A 26,523-nucleotide genomic window follows, 5' to 3' on the forward strand; every position below is an offset into this window, starting at 1 on the left:
TCCTTGAATGATGGGGTTTGGGGGATGATGGTGGGGTTCAGAGCTGATGGCCAAAGAAAAGAATTCTTGAAGACATCTTTAGTGCAAAAAGATGATTTTATTAAAGCACAGAGATAGGACCCGTGGGCAGGAAGAGCTGCACAGGGGTTGTGATGGGTAACTGATTATATACCTTCAGATCGGGAGGGGGTTAGGGATAAAGTAAGTCTCTAAGGTATTTTGGAAGCAAGGTTTTCAGGACCTTAAGGGGGTACCTATTGTCAGGAAAACATCATTTATTACTGTTTAGTAAAACTTCAGTCATGAGACCCTTCAGATGTATATCAGGGGGCCATAAGCCTAGAGTGTGATTACCAACATATATCTTAGGGGAGGTGGGTAGAGATAAAGGAAATTTCCAAAGGAATTTTTTTAAAAATATTTTTTAATGTTTATTATTGAAAGACAGAGAGACACAGATGTGAGCAGGGGAGGGGTAGAGAGAGGGGGAGACCTAGAATCTGAAGCAGGCTCCAGACTCTGAGCTGTCAACACAGAGCCCGACACGGGGCTCGAACTCACAAACTGCAAGATCATGACCTGAGCCGAAGTCTGTCACTTAACCAACTGAGCCACCCAGGCATCCCTCCAAAGGAATTTTTATGTGTCTAAGGAGACTCAACAGGATCCAGGGGGGTCAGGATACTGTTAAGCCAAGATTCCCTTTTGCTGGAGCAAAGTGTCATCATCGAGGCAGCTGAGCTCCTAGAGGGAGGTCACTCTGCCTGTTTCAAGGACTTGTCACTGGGCTGTAGGCAGTAAGGGAATTTCATTTTTCATTTGCCTTTGTTTCACACATAACCTGATAGCTTTACCCCCTTACACTTAAACCCCCTTACATCTTCATAAGGGTGATGTTAGGGCTCCAGGAAATGGACTGTAGGTTTCTAGAGATTAGTCTATTGGTAAGGTTGCCTTTTTCTTGCCGTTAACTAAGTTTTCTGTAAACTGAAGGAGACTCCTGTCCTGCATGACTGTGATCTTTATCAGTCAGCCATTTGCTTTGGTCCTTTCCCCTGTTCTTGGGCAGCCGGGAATGTCTGAGGAATATCACACATATCCCGCCTGGGAGGAAGGGGTGAGGTGCTAGCTTATACTTTGCCCTCAGCGTGCCTTATGCTCCCTCATCACTTGTGCCTTCCTCCTGCCACATCCTCCAGCACACCAGGGTTCTGCTGCCTCGGGGCCTTTGAACATGCTCTTTCCTTGGCCTGCAAGGCCATGCCGGAGACCCCACACAGCACCGCATCATTCCCTTGCCTGCTATACTTTTTCTCTTTAGCAGTTATCACCATCTAACACATTGTACATTTTGCATATTTACTGGTTTGGGTGTCTCCCCCGCTATGATGTTAGTTCCAAGATGGTACGGACTTTTGTCTGTTAAATGTTGTGTCCTTAGCATCTGGAATAGCGCTAGAACATAGTAGACCCTTTATAAATAATAGGACACATGAATGAATAAATGACGATCTTTCTAAGCTAAGGCACCCATTAGCCGGCTCAGATGAATGTTGAGTGCAAAATCTATGAGAGGTCATGAGAATTGCTACCTTCTCCCCAAATGAGGCCCCCGCGAGATACCCCAACACAACAGGGGTACCTTGGGCACCTGCAGCCTCAACAGGACAGATTAATGCGTATGTGCTCACCTGGCTGAACTGGCAGTAATGTCCCTTAGACTTGTGAATGCTGGCCAAAAACTTGGATTCAGTAATGACTCTGATGCTCTAAAACCCTACCATATACATTTTGGAAGTTTATTTCAAAAAATACGTTTTTTTTTTTTTTAGCACATCCAGTCTTTTTGGAGTAAAAACTTATTTTCCCATGGAATTCTTTATGCTCAGCACTCTGTGTATTAAGCAGTAAACTAGGGTTCTTAGGAATATATCTTGGTACCTGGAAATAATGGGAAGCTTCCTTTCTTTTTTTTTTTTTTTTTTTTTTTTTTTAATTTTTTTTTTTCAACGTTTTTATTTATTTTTGGGACAGAGAGAGACAGAGCATGAACAGGGGAGGGGCAGAGAGAGAGGGAGACACAGAATCGGAAACAGGCTCCAGGCTCTGAGCCATCAGCCCAGAGCCCGACGCGGGGCTCGAACTCACAGACCGCGAGATCGTGACCTGGCTGAAGTCGGACGCTTAACCGACTGCGCCACCCAGGCGCCCCGAGAAGCTTCCTTTCTTGTTTTCTGTGTCTATAGATCCTTCCAGGGGGCTTTTAATGTTGTGGTGGTGTTTCAGTAGGTCCAGAACCCCTGCTCCCCTCCTTCAAATAACTAATTTTCTGAGTTTCAAACAAATTTAGAAACTAAAAAACAACTAAGTCCAGAACGGAAAAAAGAAAAGCTAAAATTAGGCTCTTAGGCAAAAAGCTAGATGGCTTCCAGAAAGTGGGGGGAGGGGAGTCTCATCGTAATGGGGGACGGGAAGAAGAATTTCAGATGTTGGAATGGGGGGCACTGCACTTTCTGATTTGAGAGTGGATGCACTTAGAAAGCTTCACACGTTCCACGTATATTAAGATATTTCCATATTTTTATATTCTCCATTCTTTGAGAAATTAAAATTTGTAATAGATAAGCATCAAGATAGTAATAGCAATAGCATAATTTTTCATCAAAATAAAAACATACAGAGCATATTTCCCCAAATATTTCTACAATTATGTAGAAGCTCCTACAAAGACTTACAGATATTTACCTGTAAGTCTTATATATACCTTATCGATACAAAGTTCGTGCAGTAAGGTATTTTTCTATTGTTAAGTGAAATGAACAATTCGCAAAACGTATTTTACAGGGACATGTTAATGATTTCTTTCTCTTCCTGGGGGTGCTAATGAGGCCCTTTAAAAAAAAAAAAAAAACGCTCCTGATGTTTGCCTCTGTTTCCATTAAAATCATTCTACAAAAAAACCCTCCTGATAAAGAATGAAGATTTCCTTGTTGCCACCACACTGGAGTTGATCAGATCTCTGTGAAGCGAGTTTAGTGGCTGCAGGTAGAAGCTTGGAGCTGTTGACACTCAGTTAGAGCTAACCAAGATATTGAACAGCAGTTCAGATGAGGGCCTCAGCCCTGGGAACAAAAAGACCTGGATAAAGCTGGCGGGAGAAAACAAATACAGGATGTGGGGGGACAATAGCCACAGTGGAGTCATTAACAGTCATTGGAAGATAACTGACTTCTCCATGGTCATGGAGATTTACAACTGCTTGCATTTAAGAAAAGCCTCTTAACGCCCTGCCTTTGGAAGGAATTCTTCCCGCCCCTAGAGTTAACTAACTTTAAGTCAGCTGTGATTCCTTGAATTAAATCCTTTATAAGGTAGCCTTTTCCCTTGTACTCACTCACCTTCAACCTCCTGTTTTCTTCCCAAAGAGAAAAATTCTCCACCGTGGCATTCAGGCTTTGGGGTTTTTCTGGTTTTGTTTTTGTTTTTGTTTTTGTGGTGGGGGGGGGGTACACTTTTTGGTTTTGCTTTTTTTGTTTGTTTTGTACACTCACCGTGCACCCTAAAAGAGTTGTTTACCAACAACACAGAAAAAATGTATTTCTGGCTAGATAAATGGCAGAAATGTCTACTCATGATTTTGTCACTCTTTAAACCCGGGATGAGTACAGGGTTGAAAAAACACTACTATCATTCATCTAATGAAATATGATTGAATTAATAACTCTGAGAAGTCCCCAAACATGTATTCCAGGAATGACCTGTTTTTTAAATGTTAAATTCACAGTCCACATGTGAGGCCTCCTGGACTTGCTTTTCCTCTTTCTTATCTGAGGTTATGGACCTCGGGAGAGCAGAGGGGGGTTACAAGGTCAAAGTCTTTTCCTCCTTGGAACTTGCTGCTTGCTGGGAGAGGGTTGCCTGGAAAATAGATGCTTTGGAGAAGGGGTTGGGGGGTCACGATTTTAATTCTGTTAAGCAACAGCTGGTTTGAGTTTCTTTCCACTTCTATCTCCTGCCCCCTTCCTCACAAATCCGTGGAGAGAAAAGAATTTGTTCAGAAGGGACCCGCAACATAAAAATACACCTTGTCTTACTGTGGCACTTGATGTATGTCATCATTGTTCCAAACTGAATGTCAAGCACTATAGGGACAGGCTAGATTTTATCAAGTTAAATAGGAAATACAACCAGAGCTTTAATCAGAAGAACCTTTTAAAATACAGGATACATGCCTGGAGATCTTTTAATAATATTTTTAAACTAACACTTTTAATGACAAGAAGTATAATAAAGGCCTCTGGGGTATTTGGAGCCTGACTGCAAAGAATCGTAACTGAAATATTAAAGCATTGCCCACTGTGGGTGACTTGTTTCTGGAGGGGAGACCTTGTTGTCGGCCTCCAAATTCGTACGCCTTCCTTTGGCAACAAATGTTTATTGAGTGTCTGCTTTTCACTCGACTGTGCTAGGGACTGGGGATGTAGCCATAAGATGTAGGGGTTCGTGGATGCAGACAGGTGCATGAACATCAACTCAGTCTAGTGGAGCTTTAGCTCAAAATCACAGCCTCCTATTCTAAACAGTTTACACGCGGTTTGGGCTTTAAACATCAGGTCTGTTCAAGTCACATTATTCTATAATAAATTAATAAATCCAACACTTATATAATAATAAAACAGTAAAAAAAAAAGTGCAAACTACCACATGGTTTGATTGTTTTTATTTGGGTTTTTAAGTCTCCCATGCTTTCTTCCTCCTACGCACACACGCATGCACACACACACACACACACAGAATAAAACTCACATCTCTCAAATCAATGGTAAACCAGTACCAGATTTTTTCGTCTGGGCTCCTCAGTGCACTGGCCTCAGGCTCTGTTGGTGTGTGGCTCAACAGCAATCAGAGGTCATAATTTCATTGGCAGTTAGCATCAGGTTTAATTTTTCTAGCATGTTACATTTACCGACATGTCTGGTTTCAGTTATGCTCAGGCACTGACTGAATCAGCTTTGAGCAGCATGATGTCTTCAGGTACCGGAGGTTTATGGAACACACATGCTAATTGTTTTCAATCCCTTTCCTTTCTAAACACAAGAATATATTTTCTGAAGCTGAATAACAGTAGTCCTTAATGGCATTGCTCATTTTTTTATGTCAAGAGAGGGCCTTGAGTAGGTAAAAATATCAGCTTTTCACAAGACTGACACCTACTGATTGACATTGTTGAGAGACAGACCAATTAATGTTGTGGGGTCTTTTTAAACAGCTGTGTGTGGTTTTTCAAAAAAAAAAAAAAAAAGGTGCTTCTCGAAAATGAACACGTATCATTTTTAATTGCATTTTAGGAATGTGACCAAGTTCATATAGATGATGTGTCTTCAGATGATAACGGGCAGGACCTGAGGTGAGCATGTTGAAATGTGAAGTGATTTTCTCCATTTTACAGTTTAATTGCTAGGCTAATTAAGATGAACTTTCTGTCTGGTTAACTTTGGGCTTTTCTTGCATCTAAATAGCACATATAACTTTGGAACAGATGGCTTTCCTGCTGCAGCAACCAGTGCTAACTTGTGCTTGGCAACTGGTGTGCGGGGTGGTGTAGACTGGATGAGAAAGTTGGCTTTCCGCTACAGACGAGTAAAAGAGATCTACAATACCTACAAAAATAATGTTGGAGGCAAGTAGCTATCACCAATATCTTACTGGATTATTAAACTAGTCTGGCTAAAATTCTCAAAGTACGACTCACTTTCACATCACACTTTTTGGGATGTAATAGCTTTTTTGGAGCAGTTTCATCTAACCCGGTGATTATCGTGCTGTGATTTAGTGACAGGAATATTATCCTTCAATGGGGTAGATGTTTGTGTTAGTTCTCATCTTTTGATTGTGCTTGGAAATGACATTAGCATACAAGGGAATATGTTGACTCAATGAAAAGTTTAGGGGTGGTGGTGTTTTGCAGCATGGCTAAATCTACGTGCTGTAAAGACGACATCCGGAATCTCTTGCCTGTTCTTTCCTTAGGAGTTATTCTAGGTCAGTCCCTCCCAAAAGGTGGCATAGGTGACCACTGATAGATCCACGTTTCTATTCTATGAGCTTAGCACCTCTGTCGGGTGGAAATAGATCTTTCCCAACAGATTCGGCAAAGGTTCCCAGACTCACTTGCACTGGCCAAGCCATGGTCATACACCTACCCTGGGAGCCAGAGGGGGGTTGGCTCTGCCCAAACTCCATGGTTAGAGGAATGGTGTGAGCAGACTCCTCAAAAAGAGATGACTTCTATAACCAGGGCAATGCGAGCTAGAAATGCAAAATCAGTAGGTGTTCCCTACAGTGCTAAACAAGTAGGTGTCCAGTGGAGGCTCATGTGTGAAAAATTACTTCACATACCACAAAGCCTCAAGAAGATATTAGGAGTTGTATTAAATGTTGATTATTTATAACGCTGAATAGGAACTTTGGTAAGGAGGGAATTCGTGTGCTTTTAAATCCACAGGTCTGCTTGGTCCCACCAAAAGGGAAGCCTGGCTGCAGCTGAGGGCTGAGATTGAAGCCCTGACGGACTCCTGGTTGACACTGGCCCTGAAAGCACTCACGCTCATTCACTCCCGGTAGGCTGCTGTCCCCAAGTCACCCCGTGGTGCTTTTGCTGGAAAACAGCCTTTGCTCGTGTTTGTCCATTTTGGAAATTCATTTTCAACAGTCTTTTTTTTTCTTCCTTTCTTTTTTTTTCTTTTCTTTCTTTTTTTTTTTTTTACTTTCTGTTCTCATAGGACGAATTGTGTGAATATTTTAGTAACAACTACTCAGCTTATCCCAGCATTGGCGAAAGTCCTGCTATATGGATTAGGAATTGTATTTCCAATAGAAAATATTTACAGTGCAACAAAAATAGGTGAGCTGCTTTTGTTTTGTTTTACAATCACCTCTTCTTCTTCAGGCTAGCAAAAATGAAAGGCAATATTTGAGACTTTTTCATAGTACTAGATGTCAAAAAACCAGAAGAATTTAATTTTATTATGTCAGAACTGGCATTAGACATCAAGAGAAATAAAAGCCATAACTCATGCAGCTTCATTCAAGACATTTTACTTTACTGACTAACATTAAGACCTATGCCTTTTACACCTGGGTGGCTCAGTGTTAGGCATCCGACTTTGGCTCAGGCCATGATCTTGTGGTTCATGAGTTCGAGCCCCGCGTCCGGCTCTGTGCTGACCGCTCAGAGCCTGGAGCTTGCTTTGCATTCTGTGTCTCTGTCTCTCTCTGCCCCTCCCCCACTCATGCTCTCTCTTTTTCTGTCTCTCTCAAAAATAAGCATTTAAAAAGACCTACACCTTTTATCTATAGTCAATTTAGCATCAATTCTAGATTATTATCTTTTTTTTCTTTTTAGCTGACATCAACAAAAATATCTAATATGCTAAAACAAATAGTAGTATAGAGATACACAAAGTAGAAATGAAACAACTCTAATAATATCTTTCTTTAAACTGTTATCACTAGAACTATTTTTTTTTTTTTTTGCTTTATTTTAATTCAACATGTATAAACAGTTGGGTTCCCATTTTTGTTATGGGGATACTGAAAAAAAATTAAGTTCTTGAAAGAAGGAATCCTAATTAGGAAAGAAGAGTAATGTGAAATTTCATGAGAATAGAAACCAAAGCAGAATAAAAGTGAGATAAAAAGAAGACATGACTCCTGTTCTTACAGAATTCACCATCTAGCAGGGGAAGCAGACATCTAAATAACTGTAATAGGACAAAGTGGTATGTAAATGAGCCTTTATCCATATTTAGTAGATGCCCAGAGCTGTTCTAAGCATTTTCCATATTAAAATCAAACTTTGCAACCTTTCCATTTTACAAATGAGGAAACTAAATCTCAGAGACTTAATTGTCCAAGTTGATAGCCAGTAAAGACAAGAGTCAGAGTAGGTCTGATTCCAGGGTCCAGACTCCTTTCCATACCCTACGGACTTCAACCACTAAATGCCTGAATTTCCACTTGAATGAAGAAACATTTACTCCCACCCAAGAGGAGGAAGAGGGCAAGTGTCCGTGAAAATTAAAAGGAAGAAATGGCATTTGAGCTGGATATAGAAGGCTAAACTAAGAGTTTTGTAGGCAGATGTGCTAGTGAGAGGAAATAGAGACATTGAAGTGTGTTCCCTGCTGAGGGACTTGTCCAGTAGTCCTGGGTCCTGGGAAGCTGATTCTGGAAACGTAGACTTAGGCCTAGTCCTAGGTGGCCTTGTTTACCACCCTAATGAGATATTATTTTAGTGAGTTCTGGGATGGAGGATGAGGATCCTAGTAGGTGAGAAGAAAGTTTTTGTAGCTGCTCAACTCTATCTAAAGAAAAAAGAGTAAAAATGGAATCTCATTTTCCATCTGACTACACTTTTATACTTCCTGTACTTTTCCTTACTAGCATTTACTAAATTATTGTTAAAGAATTACTTTTAGGGGCGCCTGGGTGGCGCAGTCGGTTAAGCGTCCGACTTCAGCCAGGTCACGATCTCGCGGTCCGTGAGTTCGAGCCCCGCGTCGGGCTCTGGGCTGATGGCTCAGAGCCTGGAGCCTGTTTCCGATTCTGTGTCTCCCTCTCTCTCTGCCCCTCCCCCGTTCATGCTCTGTCTCTCTCTGTCCCAAAAATAAATAAACGTTGAAAAAAAAAATTAAAAAAAAAAAAAGAATTACTTTTATAATTGTTCATAGTCGGATCTTTCCTATAAGAGTGTAGTACCTTGATAACTGAACCTGTTGCTCACCATTGTAGCTATGGTGCCCAGCACATAGTAGGTACTCAATAAATGCTTGTTGAACAAAATGAATAATAAACAGTTGTTTATTCTGAAGAAGGCTGACACAGAGGTTCCTTTTAAACACCAGGGTCAGTAATGACACTGTTAACTGATAGGGGGAAATCAGGTTTGATAGTAAAGATAAGAGTTTGATCTTATCCATGTTGAGTATGAAGAGTCTGTGGGATATTCAGAAAGCCTTGTCAAATGGAAATAGCTGGAGGTGGAGAATGACTGATGCCTCCTGCTAGAAAATACTTATAAAGACAAAGGAATGTACCAAATAGAATTCCTCGTAGCCCAAATGTAACCAAAATGTTTGATTGTTTGCATGTCCATAAAAATAACAGTTTACATTAAGTCAGGTGTTTATGTTCTCCATAACAATAAAGAGGAATCGTACCGTGTTTTGTAAACAGTGGTCCATGGTAAACGTTTACCAGCACAGGAAAGAGCGATTTCCAAAGAAGCCTATAGAACAGAAGGGATAGTACTTAACTTCCCACAAGGAAAGAACAAGTAGTTTATTACCTGTCATGCACATTGAACTCCATTCCCAAATAATTTAAGTAATTTGAAAATATTAGGATGACAGAAAATTATAATAGCAAGTACATATTAAGTATTTTTAAATGGGCATTTTGTTTGTGATCTTGAACTTTAATTTTTATCAACACAAAATAAAAAATTAGAATTAAAAAGTGGTGGCAGAAATTACCTCAACCTTAGAGGTAGAATTGCTTTTCTGGGGTATTTTTAACAAGCAAAGTCGAGATTGAAACTCTTGTAGTGTTGCTAATTTTGCCATCAAGAGAGATACAATTTGGGAGTCAATGCAGAAAACCCGGGAGTTTTCCTTGTAGGCAAATGGCAGTCATTGGAGGAGAGGACTGGTTTCTCATTTTAGCAGAGCTGCGACGTTCTTTCAGACGAAATGGATTCATCAAAATAAGAAACTCCATGTAGGAGCTCCAGTTAACTTCTAAAAGTCAGCTTCGGTTTCTTAGTCTTTATTATGGAAGACGTCTATATGACCCAGAATTCACAGCGAAGCCTAGAGGAGACAGGGTACAGGCGAGAAATTTTTTTGTCCGATACAGCTTTACCTTGAAATAACATTGAGTTTAATTACCTTCCTTTTCCCATGAAAAGGAAACTTGGCAAAAACACATAAACATTTCCCTCTAAGGAGGAAAAAAGTTTCATGACATCTAAGTTTTGGGTTGTATATTTTTGCAGTGAAAGCTACACTTTGTATTTGTTTCTCAAAGTGATTTAATATTTCACAGTTTAGTGGGCAACCAAAGAAGCATTGAAATTACATCCTTTGAATAAAGCTGGCCCGATTTCGTTCTGTCAGATGCAAACCAGAGATTTTAGTGCAAAATACAAATATAAAGCAGACATTTGTTTAAGCAAACAAGCAATTTGTTCGTGAGTATATCTGATCCTTATTTGAAAGAGATGCGGGCCTGCTCAGCCATTTACATTTGAAAACTATAAACTGTCCCATTGTCCATGAAAATGACCTTATTGGCAGCCTGGGACTTGGAACACCAGTTTCTTCTCTAAGCAGCAACAATGGCTGCATTAACTGCAAGGATGTGCCTTCAGAGAGCCCAAATGAAGTCTTGACATGGGAAAGATAATAGATAGATAAAGGTATTCTGTTACCTTTATCCCGCTTTTCTTCCAGGAAAGTGCTTTATTGGACATTAGATGCCTGGGTAGGGTGGGCATGATCTCTGTAGTGCCCCAAATTACCTGACATTTGTTTCAGAAACAGTTTTACCAGAATATTTCAAGTAAACACATTAGGCTTGGCGAGGGGAGGATGGAGTTGGGAATCCCAACTTGAAAATGAAGGAACAAATGAATTCCACTGTTTGATTTCTCTTACTATAACAAAACCAGTCTCAGGGTGGTAGTTGTTTTTTGTTGTTGTTGTTTTCTTGGTTTTTTTTTTTTCTTTTTTTTCATCCTTCTCAATAGACGTTGGATCAGACATTATTTTCAGAGTTTAGTATATCATGAAACATTTTTTAAATCCAGTTCGAATATGTTGCCAGAATCAAATGCCTTTGTCAAGTCTTGGCTCGTAGGAAAAAAAGTACTGCTGTAAAACCGTATTTTCTCCCAAATATTATACCGTGATCGACTAGACCCTACTTTTTAATAAATGAGTTCTTAAGAAAAAAAATATCAAAAATTGACCATTTCCAAAGGACAGAACACCACATGGATAATTTACGGTTTCTGGTTTACTGTGCTGTTCCCCATTCTACCCAAATGGCATCCAAAAGCACTCTTTTCCAGTTTGTGCAAGTAGGATAGAGTGGAATCAGGAGCCTAAAGGAAGATTTTGTGTAAAAAGTTCAAGCACTATTGTGCTGAGTTACCCCAACTTTCCATTTTTTATAATCTATTTTTGTTCATCAGGCAAGGAAAGCTGTTTTGAGAGGATAATTCAAAGGTTTGGAAGAAAAGTGGTGTACGTTGTTATAGGAGATGGTGTGGAAGAAGAACAAGGGGCAAAAAAGGTGAGTGTTCATCGATGGGGTTTTTACACCATTTAATTTTTTAGTCCTCAAACTGCTCATTCCTGGATCACTTAAACACGTTCAGTGTCTCTGAAACAAATTACAAATGTGTTCAGAACTGTAAGCAGTGAAAAAGGACAGTAGAATTAAATAAGTGTGATCTTTTTGAAGAGTGCCCTGTACAAACTCAAAGGTCATGGATGGTTGGTCTTCATAGAACATAGACTTTTAAGCAGAAAGGAAGGTTTAGTGCTGTAGCCGTCACCCGAGATGACGCACTTGTGGTGTCCATGTGAGCATATCCCGTTTGGCCTTGGTGGCAGACATTGCCAAGTGATTAAAATCTGCCTGAGCCTGGATCCAGCCTAAGAACCTTCCAGATATTACTTCAGAAAGCCTCTACCAGTTAGTCGGAGCTGGCTTGCCAAACCATTTGCTGTCCTAGAGTACAGTGTCTTCCTTTTATCACAAGGTGAGCACCTCACTCCGTTGGGACACTTGGAGAAGAGGAGAGGGGTGGGTCCAACTGTGGGTCCCTCGACTCCCAGTTTGTCCATCATACGTCTTTCTATCCTTCTGCATCCCTGCAAGTGTAATTTTGCCGTTTCCCTTAGCAAAAGCTTTCTTGTTAATGTCTTTCATTGCATTTCAAAGAGAGGGGAGGAAGAGGGGACCACATTTCTTCACTCAGGGACCACTCAGGGTCTTTAGTCTAGTACAGCCCACCTGTGCGATCTTCCTCACCCCAGCACTTGACATTGCGGCCCCTTCAGCCATGCCTAGCTCTTCCTCCGGGCTTTTGCCTCTGCTTGGAATGATCTTTTCCCCAGTGCCCTACTATTGCTGTCTTAATCGTTTTTCAAAATCCAGTTCGTGTATCACCATTTCTATTCCCCTTGTGTGTAAGAGCTTAATTATACTAGTTCTCACTCACACTGTAATTGGAAAAGCTGTTGTAAATAGCTTGGATTCTAGAGCAGACAGCCTGCCTTTGAGTTACAGCTCCACTGCTTACCAGTTTTCTGACTTTGAGAATTATGTACCCCTCCTCTTTTTCTTTCCCTTTCTATAAATGGCAATCATAACAGCATCTCGCTCCTTTGGCTGTTTTAAGGATTAGATTTAGTTAAGACGTGAAAGCCGTAAGACAGCCTGATACGTATAAAGTGTTCAACAGAAGGTAGCATTGTTAGTAAGTAGTTATGGATATGCCTGTTGCAGCAGTAAAATGTGAGCTCAAGAGGTAGGGATCTTATTCTGCTTAGCCTGTTGCTTGAGAATTTGTTTTCAAAACTTTTTTTTACAACTCTCTACATCTTGACGCATAGTCTCTAAATATTTTTTTTTAATTGAAGAGATTTAAATTAAATTGAAGAATAGATTTAATTATTTTACGAGGTTAACCAATGCAACTGTTTCCCCTTCCTTTCCCCCACACACTCACTGATAGACATCACTACATAATTCCACAACGGATGCAACAATTCATCTCTTCTGAAGTATTCCAGTATGCAGTGGAAGCGATGCAGAAAGTCACCTGCACATAGACGCAACATTCAGCATGACGCATGGCCAGCCTTCTCATAGAGTCTGAAGATGATTTAATTCACCTTCAGTGCCTCTGAATTCTAACAAAACCGTAGAAAGTGACCCGAATTCTGTAAATGATGGCTTATTTCAGTTATACCCATTGATACACAGTTGTGTGCCCAGGATTACGCACCCCCTGAGTGGGATTGGTGCAGATGGAAACCCACACACAATTCAGATCCAATAGAGGTTTGCCGAGCTGCACGTGCAATGTAACGGCTCGTTCTGACATTCCAGGTTCACCGGTGGGCAACCACCATGATGGTTACGTACATCTGTCGGCCCTTCAGGCTGTTTTCATAAAAGGAAAATTTCCCCAGACTAAATTAGAATACCCCAAACTCAACCCTGGAGAGTTAAAGAGAGGTTTGATGGGAATCCAGACTTTAGGTCTTTTTAGCAAAGCCTCTGGAATCCCCACGCCGTTCCTAGACAGGACCTCGTCGTGGCTAGTGGGATAATCAGGAGTGTCAAAGTGGAGAGCAGCGTTTCATGGCCCCGCGGCCCAGGGCCAAAGATGTGAATCTGCACCCCGCCCCCCCCCCCAAGACTGGTCCTTCTTCCTCTACCAATCACCAAAAATTTTTAATTTTAAGAGAACGTTGCCAAAACATGGCTTGCTAGCTTGTGGTAGACCGAAAGATGCTTATAAAAGTGGTGACTTAGAGCACCGTGGAATCCTGTGGGTCCTAGCAAGGCTTCTTGGGGTGAGTCCCTTGCTAAACCTTTCAGAGTAGCATGTTTCTTCGATGTTCATCACGGGTGAGCATAACGTGGAAAAAGTAGAGGAATTCTTGGTTTAATGTTACAACTGGAAGTATTACAGTAATAGGGCTAAGAGTATTTGTTCTCTCTGCAGAACAGTTAAAACTGTTTCCACTGTTTATCTTTGAACGTGTTGTTATTTTCACTTGGGACAAACACACCTGTGCCGAAAAGAATTAGGCAGCTGCCCGTGAAGAACAGGCTCTTTGAATTTTTTGACTGTGAATGAATATCCTTAGCTTCAGTTTTCTGTTTTGATTTTGTGGGATGAGTGTAATGTGGTAAGGGTCCAATACTATCTGTTGTGAACAAACTCTTGGCACCTTGAGACCCGCCAGTGTGGGAATTCTAACAAAACCGTGACCACGAGTTACAAGACTGTTTATGTGTATTATGTACAAGGCATGGATTTTTCAGAAGGTTCAGCTTCCTGATAACCTTGCATAAAATTCAGATGTCATCAATCCTCCCCAGTGACAAATTTGACTATTCCTGTCTTATATTCTGTCTAACCTTATTCGGTTAACTAGTATTTAAATAGTAGTACTTTGTGGGGTGCCTGGGTGGTTCAGTCGGTTGAGCGTCCAGCTTCGGCTCAGGTCATGATCTCACGGTTTATGAGTTCGAGCCCCACGTCTGGCTCTGTGATGACAGCTTGGATCCTGGAGCCTGCTTGGATTCTGTGTCTCCCTCTCTCTCTGCCCCTCCCTCGCTTGCACTCAGTCGCTCTCTCTCAAAAATAAATAAACATTAAAAAAAATTAAAAAGAATTAAGATGGTTATCCATGCCGTAGAAAGATTAATAATCATAATGGTAAAAGAATTACTCTCAATTATAAATTATAGCCCTTATTATGTCCCAGACTCACTCTCAGGCACTTCCTGTCTATTATCTCATTAAATCCTCACCATCATTCTGTGAGGAAGGAGTCCTTAGACCCACTTTATATATGAGAAAACCAAGGTTCAGGAAAGTAAATAATCTGGCCAAGATCACAGAACTTGGGAGTAGCCAAACTAGGACCGTGAGATGTGGCCCAAAGTCCCTTTAGATTAAAAACTTTATTTACATATCTTAAATATGATTTGATTCACAAAAAAAGAATTTTCATGCTTATTTTTTAAATTATTAGAATAAACTATGCCATGTTTGCTTTTTTTTCCCCCTTTCAGGAGGCAGATAGAACCATGTTCTCTTTCTCCCAGGTTTTCTTAAAATTTTAAGAAAAAATCAATTCTGATACAGTTTGTGAGCATTCTAGATTATTAAATAAAATAGTGAAGCTCTGTGAGTTTCAGTCATAAAATGTTTTGCAAAATCAAACCATTTTGCAGTTCTTCTAAATCAATTCTGACCATTTAGCTTGTCTCTCTTAGTTTTCTAAGTCCTTTTAAAAATCCAATACATCTCTCTAAATAATGTTCTTTTGCTTGAGGTAGTTCCTTTTTTCAAGCTCAGAAATGAAACCAGTAAGTATTCTGCCCGTTGCCGGTTTCCTGATGGTCAATTGAAGTCTGAAGTCTGTTCTGTCACCTTTGTTCTCTTTGCCAATATAGTCCCAGGGCTTTCCTCAGTAATTTCATCTAATTCTATAATTCATATCCTGAGAACACACCCCCCTCAAAGAGAATTAGTTAAAAATACCTTTGTTTACTTAAAGGAACAACTGTATTCCTAAAAGATCTCTTACAAGAGTTTTCTGCCAGGATCTCTTTGTTCCTAGAAAGGCTTCAGAGAACGTGAGAAGCCATCTACCTCTGGATCCCTTTTTTTGACATGTGTCTTTTGTTGTCAAAATCTGCCAGGCTTTCTTTCTGTATCATAGAAATCTATGTTTCCCTGATACAGTATACAATAGTAGGCATATGTATGAATGAAAAAAAAAAATCAAATGTAACCGTCTTCTGCATACTGACAGCAATTTTCATTCCTAGAGTAAAAGTGGCCTTGCTTTATAACTCTACAACTAAACTCCCTTTGCTTACTTTTCTGAGAACTACTTAAAATTAATCACGTGTGAACACCGGAGAGAAAATGGCAAGCATCCATTATTGCGTAATGGCAAAGGCTTCATCAATAAATGTCTGTCTAATTTATTTGTTTGTTTAGATTTTTTAAGTGTAGCTGACACGCAGTGTTACGTTAGGTTCAGATGTACAACACAGTGATTCCATAACTGTATACATTATTCTATGCTTCTTACGAGTGTAGCTACCATCTGTCACCATGCAACACTATCACGATACCATTGATTAGATTCCCTATGCTGTACCTTTGATCACCACGACTTGCTCATTCCATACTCTGCTTCATCCGTTTTGCCCATCCCCCCACCCTTGTTCCCTCTGGCAGCCACCAGTATGTTCTCTGAATTTGTGGGGCTGCTTCAGCTTTTTGTTTCTTTGTTTTATGTTGGTTTTTAGATTCCACGTCTAAGTGAAATCATATGGCATTTGTCTTTCTCTGACTTACTTCACTTCGCATAATACCCTCTGGGTCCATCCATGTTGCCACAAATGGCAGGATCTCATTTTTTTATGGCTGAGTAATATTCCTTCGTATATATACCACATCTTTTTTTATCCATTCATCTATCAGGGGACACTTAGCTTTCTTCCGTATCCTGGTTATTGTAATAATGCTGCAATGAATGTAGTGATGCATACATCTTTTTGAATTAGTGTTTTTATTTTCTTTGGGTAAATGCAATTCTTAGTGGAATTACTGGATGCGGTATTTCTATTTTTAATTTTTGGAGGAAACTCCATACTGTTTTCCACAGTGGTTGTACCAATTTACATTCCCACCAACAGTGCATGTGAGAGTTTCTTTTTCTTCACATTCTCATCAACACTTGCTTATTTTTTGTCTTTTTGATGTTAGCCTTACACCAATAGGTATAAGGTGATCATTGAGGTTTTGATTTGCATTTTCCTGATGATTAGTGATGTGCTGAGCATCTTTTCGTGTGTCTCTCTTTCATCTGTATATCTTCTTTGGAAAAATGTATATTCAGGTCCCCTTCCCATTTTTAATCAGATTATTTGTTTTACTGGTGTTGGCTTACATAAGTTTTTAATACATTTTAGATATTAACCCCTTATCAGATATATCATTTGCAAATACCTTCTCCCATTCAGTTGGTTCCCTTTTCATTTTGTTGATGGTTCCCTTTGCTGTGCAAAAAGCTTTTTATTTTAATGTGATCCCCATAGTTTTGCTTTTGTTTTTCCTTGCCTGAGGAGACCTCATCTAGCAAAATGTTGCTAAGGCTGATGTCAAAGAGGTTGCTTACTGCCTATGTTTTCTTCTAGGACTGTGATGGTTTCAGGTCGCACATTCAAGTCTTGCATCCATTTTGAGTTTATTTTTGTGTATGGTATAAGAAAGTGGTCTAGTTCTATTCTTTTGCATATAACTGTCCAATCTGCCCAGCAACATTTATTGAAGAGACAGCCTTTTCCCTACTGTATATTCTTGACTCCATTGTTGTAGATTAATGGACCATATGCATATGGGTTTACTTCTGGGCTGTTTTGTTCTCTTTATCTATGTGTTTGTTTTTGTGCCAGCACCATACTATTTTGATTACTATAGCTTTATAGTGTACCTTAATATCTAAGACTGTGATATCTCCAGCTTTGTTCTTTCTCAAGATTGCTTTGGCTGTTCAGGGTCTTTTGTGGTTCCATACAAAGTTTCGAATTATCTGTTCTAGTTCTGTGAAAAACGCTATTGGTATTTCAGTATTGATTGCAATCGAATCTGTAGATTGCTTTGGATAGTATGGGAATTTTAACAATATTAATTCTTTGAATCCGTGAGTATGGAATGTCTTCTCATTTATTTGTGTCATCCTAAATTTTTTCCATCAGTGTTTTATTCAGAGTATAGTTCATTCATCTCCTTGATTAAGTTTATTCCTAGGTATTTTATCCTTTTTGGTACAGTTGTAAATGGAATTGTTTTCTTAATTTCATTTTGCTGCTTCATTATTAATTCTAGTAGTTTTTGCATGGGTCTTTAGGGTTTTCTATGTATAGTATCATGTCATCTGCAAATAGTGACAGTTTATTTCTTCCCAATTTGGATGGCTTTTCTTTTTCTTGTCTCATTGCTACAGCTAGGACTTCTATTTTATGCTATTATCTTTCATTTCTAATTATTCTACATCAAATAAAAGTGTAAGAGTAGACATTCTTGTCTTGTTCTTGATCTTAGAGGAAAAGTTCCCAGTCTTTCACCATTGAGTGTGATGTTTGCTGTGGGTTTATATCATATATGGTCTTTGTTATGTTGAGGTACGTTCCTTAGAACCTACTTTGTTGAGAGTTTTTATCACAAACAGATGTTAAATTTTGTCAAATTTATTTTCTGCATCTATTGAGATTGCAAATTGAGATCATTTTTATCCTTGATTTTGTTAATGTGGTGTATCACTTTGATATATTTCCAGATGTTGAACAGAATAAATCATACTTGATTGTGGTGGAAAGATCCTTTTAATATATTGTTGAATGTGATTTGCTAATTTTTGTTGAGGACTTTTGCATTTATGTTCACCAGGGATATTGGCCTGTAATTTTTTTTTTAAATAGTGTTTTTGGTTTTGGTATCAGGGTAATGCTGATCCCCTAGATTGTATTTGGAAGCTTTTCTTCCTTTTCTATTGTTGGGAATACTTTCAGAGAATAGATATTAACTCTTCTTTAAATATTTGATAGGCTACTTACTTCAGCAGCACATAAACTAAAATTGGAACAATAAATGTTTAACAGAATTCACCATCTGGTCCTGGACATTTTTGGTTTGTTGGAAATTTTTGGTTACTGATTTAATTTCATTACTAGTAATTGGTTTGTTCAGATTTTCTATTTCTTCCTGATTATGTTTGGAAGATTATATGTTTCTAGGAATCCATCCATTACTTCTAAGTTGTCCAATTTGTTGGCATATAATTTTTCATAGTCTTTAATAATATTTTGTAGTTATGGTGTAGGTTGTTATTTCTCTCCTTTTATTTCTGATTTTATTTATTGGGGTCTTTTTTTTTTTCATGAGTCTGGCGAAAGGTTTATCAATTTTATCTTTTTTTTAAATGTTTTGAGTGTGAGAGAGCACAAGTGGGGAAAGGGCCAGAGAGAGAGAATCCCAAGCAGGCTCTGCACTATCAGCACAGAGACTGACTTGGGACTTGAACTTACAAACTGAGACCATGACCTGAGCTGAAATCAAGAGTTGGACACTTAACCAACTGAGCCACCCAGTCACCCTAATTTTGTTTATCTTTTCCATGATCCAGATCTTGGTTTCATTGGTATTTTCTGTTATTTTTAAATCTCTATTTTATTTATTTACACTTTGAACTTTATTATTTCCTTCCTTCTAGTAACTTTGGGCTTTTTTCTTAAGTATAAGGTTAGATTATTTATTTGAGATTTTCCCTGTTTCTTGAGGTAGGCCTGAATCACTGTAAATTTCCCTCTTGGAACTGCTTTCACTGTGTCCTAAAGATTTTGGACCTTTGTGTTTTTATTTTCACTTGTCTCTTTGTATTTTTTGCTTTCTCTTTAATTTCTTTGTTGACCCATTAGCCTCAACATCTTTGTGGGTTTTTTTCCAGTTTTTTCTTATAATTGAATTCTACTGTCATACTGTTTGGGTCTGAAAAAAGATTTGAAATGATTTCAATCTTCTTAAATTTTTAAGATTTGTTTTGTGGCCCAGCTTGTGATCTGTCCTCAAGAACATTCCAAGTGCACTTGAAAAGAATGTGTATGCGATTGTTTTGGGATGGAATGTTCTGTATATATCTGCCAAACCCATCGTGTCTAATGTGTCATTCAAAGCCACTGTTCCTTGTTGATTTTCTGTCTGATTGATCTAGCCATTGATGTAAGGGGGTGGCTGTTAAAGTCCTCTATTATTGTATTACTGTCATTTTTTCCCTTTTGTTTCCATTAATAGTTGTATTATGTATTTAAGTGCTCCAGTGTTGAGTGCATAAATATTTACAGTTGTTATATCCTCTGGTTGGATTGATCTCTTTATCATGCAATGCCCTTCTTTGTCTCTTATTACAGTCTTTGTTTCAAGTCTATTTTTGTCTGATATAAGCATTGATACCCCAGCTTTTTTGTTTATTTCCATTTGCATGGAATATCTTTTACATCCCTTTTACTTTCAGTCGTATGTGCCTTTAGGTCTGAATTGAGTGTCTTATAGGCAGCATATAGATGGGTCTTGTTTTTGTATCCATTTCATCACCCTATGTCTTTTGACTGGAGAATTTAGACCATTTAAGGTACTTATTAATAGAATGTACTTATTGCTATTTTGTTAACTGATTGCTGGTTGTTTTTTGTGTTCTTCTCTTGCTCTCTTCCTTTGTGTTATACTTGGTCCCCTTTCTCTTTGTTTCTTATGTATCTGTTATTGATTTTTGGTTTGTAGTTACCATGAGGTTCATATATGATATCCTAAATATATCACAGCCCATGTTAAGTTGATGGTCACTTAAAAACAAATACATTCTAAAAGAACTTCATTTTACTTACATGTTTTATGCACATGTTGTCATAGTTTACATTTTTTTTATTTTGTGAGTTCTCTTAATTTTATAGGTGTAGTTGATTTTATTACTTTTGTCTTTAACCTTCATAGTAGCTTTATAAATGATTGTTCTACTACATTTACTGTATATTTACTTTTACTCATGAAGTTTTGTCCTTTCATAATTTTCTCCTAAGTATAGTTTTTTCTCTTCCACTTGAAGAATTTAACATTTTTTGTAATGCCAGTTAGGTGGTGATGAACTCCTTTAACTTTTGTTTGGGAAACTCTCTCCTTCATTTCTGAATGATAATCTTCCCTGGTATTCTTGGTTGTAGATTTTTTTCCTTTCAGCACTTCGAAAAGACCATGCCACTCCCTTCTAGCCTGAAAAGTTTCTGCTGAAAAATTAGCTGATAACCTTGTGGGGACTTCCCTTATATGTAACTAATTACTTCTGTCTTGCTGCTTTAAAAATTTTTATCTTTAAATTTTGTCATCAATTATTACATGTCATGGTATGGACTTTATTAGGTTCATCTTGTGGGGAATTCTCTGAACTTCCTGAACCTGAGTGTCTCTTTCCTTTCCCAAATTAGGAAAGTTTTCTTCCCCTCTATATGGGACCCCTATAATGCAAATAGTTGTTTGCTTGATGTTGTCTAAGAGATCTTTTAACCTATCCTCATTTTGTAAACTTTTTTCTTTTCTTTTTGCTGTTCAGCTTGGGTGGTTTCCATTACCCTTTCTTCCAAATCACTGACCTGTTCTGCATCCTGTAATCTGTCAATTTCCTCTAGTATATTTTTCATTTCAGTTTTATATTCTCCCACTTTAATTGGCCCTTTGCTATATTTTATCTTTTTAAGGCTAGCAAGCATTTATAGGACCATTACTTTGAACTCTATCAAGTAGATTGCTTACCTCCGTTTCATTTAGTTTGTGTTCTGAGGTTTTAGGTCGTTCATTTTTTGGAGTATAATCCTTTGTCTCCTCATTTTGCTTGACTTTCTATGCTTGTTTACATGAATTCAGCAAAACAGCTATTTCTCCTAAATTTGAAGGAATGATCTTATAGACTGTGTATGCCTGGTAACTTTGGCTGGACTGCTGGAGCTGTGGCCGGCATGGACTTGGGGGGTCAGTGCTGGGGCTGCCCTGGTGGGATGACCAGAGCTTAAGTAGGCATAGGTCAGGGTGGTCCTGGTGCTCTTTGGGCAGAGTACCCTGGGTAGCTAGAGGCAAGGCCGGCATGGGCCATGGCTTCTCAGGGTCCTATAGGCTAGGGTGCCCTGGCAAGTGATCTGTAGCAAAGTGGTATGTGTCTGGAGTGTTTTGGGGTGCTTTGTGCTGGTGTCACCTTGGCAAGATGACTGGAGCTATAGTGAGCACGGGTATACCACCATGAGAGTCACCTTAGTGGAACAGCTGGGGTTCCGGTGGGCTCACTGAGGTGGCGGGTCCGCTATGGTACCCAGACCCTGCCCTGGTTCATACTATCAAGGTGGAAAGAGAACATAAATTGTGGTGCTTGCCACTCCAATTTAGAGAGATTTTCAGCAGCTCCCTCACTGGTGGAGTTCTAGGACTGGATCCTTTATATTCTAGTTGCCCTTTGAACTGCAGCTTTGTTTCGTGGCCCAGGACAGACAAATATGTTCATGGTTTCTTGGTACTATCCTTCCCTGTTGCAATCCAGAGCATTGGAAGCGAGGCATTCCTGACTCTGTTTCTCTTGACATTCTCTACCTGGTCTTTTGTTTTGCAGAAGCTGTTCAGTCAACCCTCAGTTCTTCAGGAGATATTGCTAAGTACATAAATAAGTGTATATTTGGTATATTCATGGAGGAGGTGGATTCAGGGTCTTCCTACATTGCCATCTTGGACTAGACAAACTCAAAAAGTGTCCATTTTAAATGTGAACTCTAAAATTTGCTCACATCCAAGATGCCGTAGAGAACGTGATTACTAATGTTCAATTCTAAGCTTATTCAGAATATGAGAAAAATGAGAGCTGCTTTTATAAAAAACGGTAACCTTTTTTGCAGATTTGAGACTTCCTAACACCAAGTACAGTAAATTTTGTCATTCTAAAGCCATTAATTTTATTTACTGCTTAATGAGCATATTATATATGCCAGATCTTGAATTGGATTTCATCTTTGTTCTTAAAGAATTCACTTCTGTCTCGAGTAGAAGCAGATATGCAAATACTAAAAGAGCAATGCCATGCAATAAATTTCATGATGAATTTTTAGAATAATCTATCTTCCAAGATCTTTTTATTTACAATTTGGGAAGTATTTGTACCTCCATATGCCAATCTTCTAGAGATAATACATGCATATGAAAGCACAGTTAGGGTCTTTTTTTAACAATGTATCCTGGCATTCATTCCATATCAGTGTATGGAGTTCTGCATCTCTAATTTCTTTACATGGCTGCGCTATACTTTAATAAGTTCCCTGAGGCTGAACATTTAGGTGATTTTCATATTTACTATTACAAACAGTTCTGTAGTAAATGTTCTTTATGTGATTCACGCATGGACAAGTGTATCCCTGGGGAAAATTCCTAGAAGTACAATACCTAAGCCAAAGGTTATGTGCTTTTATGTTTTTAAATATTTTATTAATACATTCTTAGTAATTCAGCAAAATTCAATTTACACGTGAGTGTCCATGCACCCAGCTTTTTATGTTAGTAAGTGCAAAATACTAGATGAGGAGGAGAGGTAGCATAAAGGGATTTAGAAAATTGCACACATGGACAAGAGGAACAGGAAGGAGGTGTCATTTTCCCATTATTCAGGGAATAGTTTGTTTCTAACACTGTAAAAACTTGTACTACTTTCCAATATTTCGGCTTTGGTATCCGTTATTCTCAATAATGCCTAATCTTAATAAACTAGTAATATACTCATCACCTATCATTTCTGTTAATGTTTGTGGTTAGCTCTTTTCATTCCCATGGCTCCAGTTAAGTGATGGAATATCTCCATTTAGTCATCCTGTGTCATTCCATCTGAATATCCGCTGATGAACTAACCAGTTCACCCACTCGGATTTATTTGGTGTTCCCCTCCTCCAGCCCATCACCAGGACACATGAATTGTTTCCTCATTTGTGTCCTGTCCATCGTACCCACTCCATTTCTCCTATCCTTCTGCATACTTTCTCTACTGCTGGCCAGCCACACCTCTCTATTCCATCCTTCCTAGTTAGACATTCCAAGTGTTTCTACCTGGAAAAATCTCCTTCCTCATTAGTCTTTATTATGAACATATCATTCAAAGCTCATCACCTCCATACTAAATTTTCTGTACATCCCTCCTATCAGCCTTGTCATAGACTATATCCTGACTGAGAGCCCTTTCCCATCTACCTAACCAGCTCTGCCCATTCTTCAAATTCAGTGCAGGCTCAACGTACCCTCTCCAGCTTACAACTGAGCTTTCTTCTCTCTGAATTTATTCATTGATTCTTTTTTGTTTTATTGAGATATAATTGATAGGCATTACTATTTAAGTTTGAGAAGGTGTACAGCATAATGACGTGTTACATATATTGCAAGGTGATTGCCACGGTAAGTTAACATCTATCATTATAGCTACAAAAAAATGAGAACTCTTAGGATTTACTCTTAATTTTCAAATATACTATAAAGCAGTGTTATTGATCTTATAACCAGAGCTTTATATCTTTCAATCACCTTCATCCAATTCCCCTACTCTTTGTGTCTGGTAACCACAAATTTGATCTCTTTTTCTAGGAGTTTGGGATTTTTTTTTTTTTTTAGATTGTACATGTAAGTGACATCATTCAGTATTTATCTTTCTGACTTATTTTACTTAGCATAAGGTCCATCCATGTTGTTGCAAATGGTAAGTTGTTTTGTTTTGTTTTTTAATGACTAATATTCCATCGTATGTGAATACCACAACTTCTTTATCCATTCATTCATTGATGAATATTTAGGTTGTTTCTGTGTCTTAGTTATTGTGAATAATGCTCTAATGAACATAAGGAAACAGATATCTCTTTGACAATGATTTTGTTTCCTTTGGATAGAAACCCAGAAGTGGAATTGCAGATCATAGGGTAGTTCTGGGTTTGTTATTGTTTTACATTCCCACCAACAGTGAACAAGGGTTCTCTTTTCTTCAAAATCTTGCCAGCATTTATTACCTCTTGTCTTTTTTTATGATAGCCCTTCTCACACATGAGGTGAGATGTCACTGTGGTTTTGACTTGGATTTTCCAGATTAGTGATAGTGAGCATTTTTTCATATACCTATTGGCTGTCGGTATATTTTCTTTGGAAAAATACCTATTTATTGTTTGCTACTGATTTGTATGAATTTATTATATATTTTGAATATTAATCCCTTACCTAATATGTGGCTTACAAATATTTTTTCCCATTCTTTAGACTTTTCATTTTTTTTAATTTTTTAAAAATGTTTATTTAATTTTGAGAGAGGGGCAGAGAGAGAGAGTGACACAGAATCTGAAGCGGACTCCAGACTCTGAGCTGTCAGCACAGAGCCCGATGCAGGGCTTGAAATCACAAACTGTGAGACCCTGACCTGAGCTGAAGTCAGATGCTTAACCGACTGAGCCACTCAGGCACCCCTAGATTGTTTTTTTCATGTTAGTGCTGTGCAGAAGTTTAGTCCAATGTAATCCACTTGTTTGTGCTTTAGGGATCCAAAAATAATCATTGCCAAGGTCCATGTCAAGGAGCTTTTTTTCTGTTTTCTTCTAGGATTTTTCTGGTTTCTGGTCTTATATTTAAGTTTTTAATCCATTTTGAGTTAATAGTTGTGAATGGCATAAGATAGGGGGCTAGTTTCATTGGCTTACATGTCTGAAGCCAATGTTCCCAGCACCAATTATTAAAGAGACTACCTTTTCTCCATTGAGTGTTCTTGGCTCCGTTGTTAAATGTTATGTGACCATATATATACATGGTTAATTTCTGGGCTGTTGATTCTATTTCATTGATCTATGTGTCTGTTTTTATGTCAGTACTATACTGTTTATATTACAAGAGCTTTATAATATAGCTTGAAATCAGGAAGTGTGATGCTTCCCATTTTTCTTAGGATTTTTTGGGCCATTTGGGGTTATTCGTAGTTCTGTGTAAATTTCAGGTTTGTTTTTTCTACTTCTCTAAAAACTGCCATTGGAATCTGGATAGGTTTTGCATTGAATGTGTAGTTGGTTTTGGATCACATGGACATTTAAGCAATATTAATTCTTCCATGAACATGAGATACCTTCCCATTTGTATATGTCTTCCAAGTTCTTTCATTAATGTCTTACACATTTTTAATGTATTTTCCTTGATTAAATTTTTAAGTATTTTATTGGTCTTGATACTATTATAAATGGAATAATTTTATTTTGTATCGATAATTCATTTTTAATGCATAGAAACACTACTGGTTCTGTATGTTAATTTCGTATCCTGCAACAGATCTAACACTTTTTTGTGTGTGGAGTCTTTAAAATCATGTCATCTGCAAATAGTTTTACTTCTTCATTGTCAATTCTGTGCCTTTTATTTCTTTCCTACTGATTCTTGTCAGTGGAGGACATAGGTCATGCATAGTATTTTATACATCTGCTGTAGCTACAACACTAAAGTCATAGACTTTATCTGTAAAATGAAGGTTTAGGGGAAATGACTCAAGAGTGCTTCTAGGTTTAATAAACAGAGTCCAGAAAACTATGTCATAATTCAAAGTCACATACCTAATGTCAGAGTTGAGAATATAACCCAGGTCTCCTCATTCTGGCACCTGATTTTTTTTTTTTTTTAGAAGAAACATGTTTCAGGCTTACTACTGATAGAGGGAAAAAATGGTTGTCTTTGCACCCACTTGTGCTGGGAAGCTCTTGTACATTCATAAAATCTTTACATGAGTATGTGGCTAGTTAGGGAAAATATTATTTTGCGACATTCTCATTATTTGTTAAGAGGAGTTTGAGTTTCCTGTCCTCTCCCTAGATTCAGTCTTATAATCACTCAATGTTAAATAGACATTTCTTAAAGTAGAAGCCCTGTAATTTTTGTGAGAATAGGACTGCTGATTATAACAAAGATCATTACCTTCATGTTCTGAATTAGTCCTAAGGGTGGAGTTGCAGTCCTTGTGTGGGGGTCCCAGAGATCACCTGTTCCCTTTCAGGTACACCTAAGGGTTGCCAGTTATCACTGTAAAACCTTTTGCATTTTTACTCAAATCGATG

The 26,523-nt window shown here is 38.4% G+C and overlaps 1 protein-coding gene across 16 annotated transcripts in view; it reads left to right on the forward strand.

Annotated features, from left to right (window-relative positions):
- EYA1 (EYA transcriptional coactivator and phosphatase 1) overlaps window positions 1-26,523 on the forward strand; it is a 173,076-nt gene that overhangs the window by 141,089 nt on the left and 5,464 nt on the right. For all 16 annotated transcript variants that reach the window (XM_045454932.1, XM_045454940.1, XM_045454942.1 and 13 more), the window contains 5 exons: window positions 5,349-5,407; window positions 5,520-5,680; window positions 6,506-6,620; window positions 6,783-6,904; window positions 11,258-11,358. In XM_045454932.1, the coding sequence (XP_045310888.1) occupies window positions 5,349-5,407; window positions 5,520-5,680; window positions 6,506-6,620; window positions 6,783-6,904; window positions 11,258-11,358 (558 nt within the window). The remainder of the gene's footprint in view (window positions 1-5,348; window positions 5,408-5,519; window positions 5,681-6,505; window positions 6,621-6,782; window positions 6,905-11,257; window positions 11,359-26,523) is intronic.

The sequence above is a fragment of the Leopardus geoffroyi genome, chromosome C3 (assembly GCF_018350155.1).
Source record: "Leopardus geoffroyi isolate Oge1 chromosome C3, O.geoffroyi_Oge1_pat1.0, whole genome shotgun sequence".
In the NCBI taxonomy this organism is placed as follows: Eukaryota; Metazoa; Chordata; class Mammalia; order Carnivora; family Felidae; genus Leopardus; species Leopardus geoffroyi.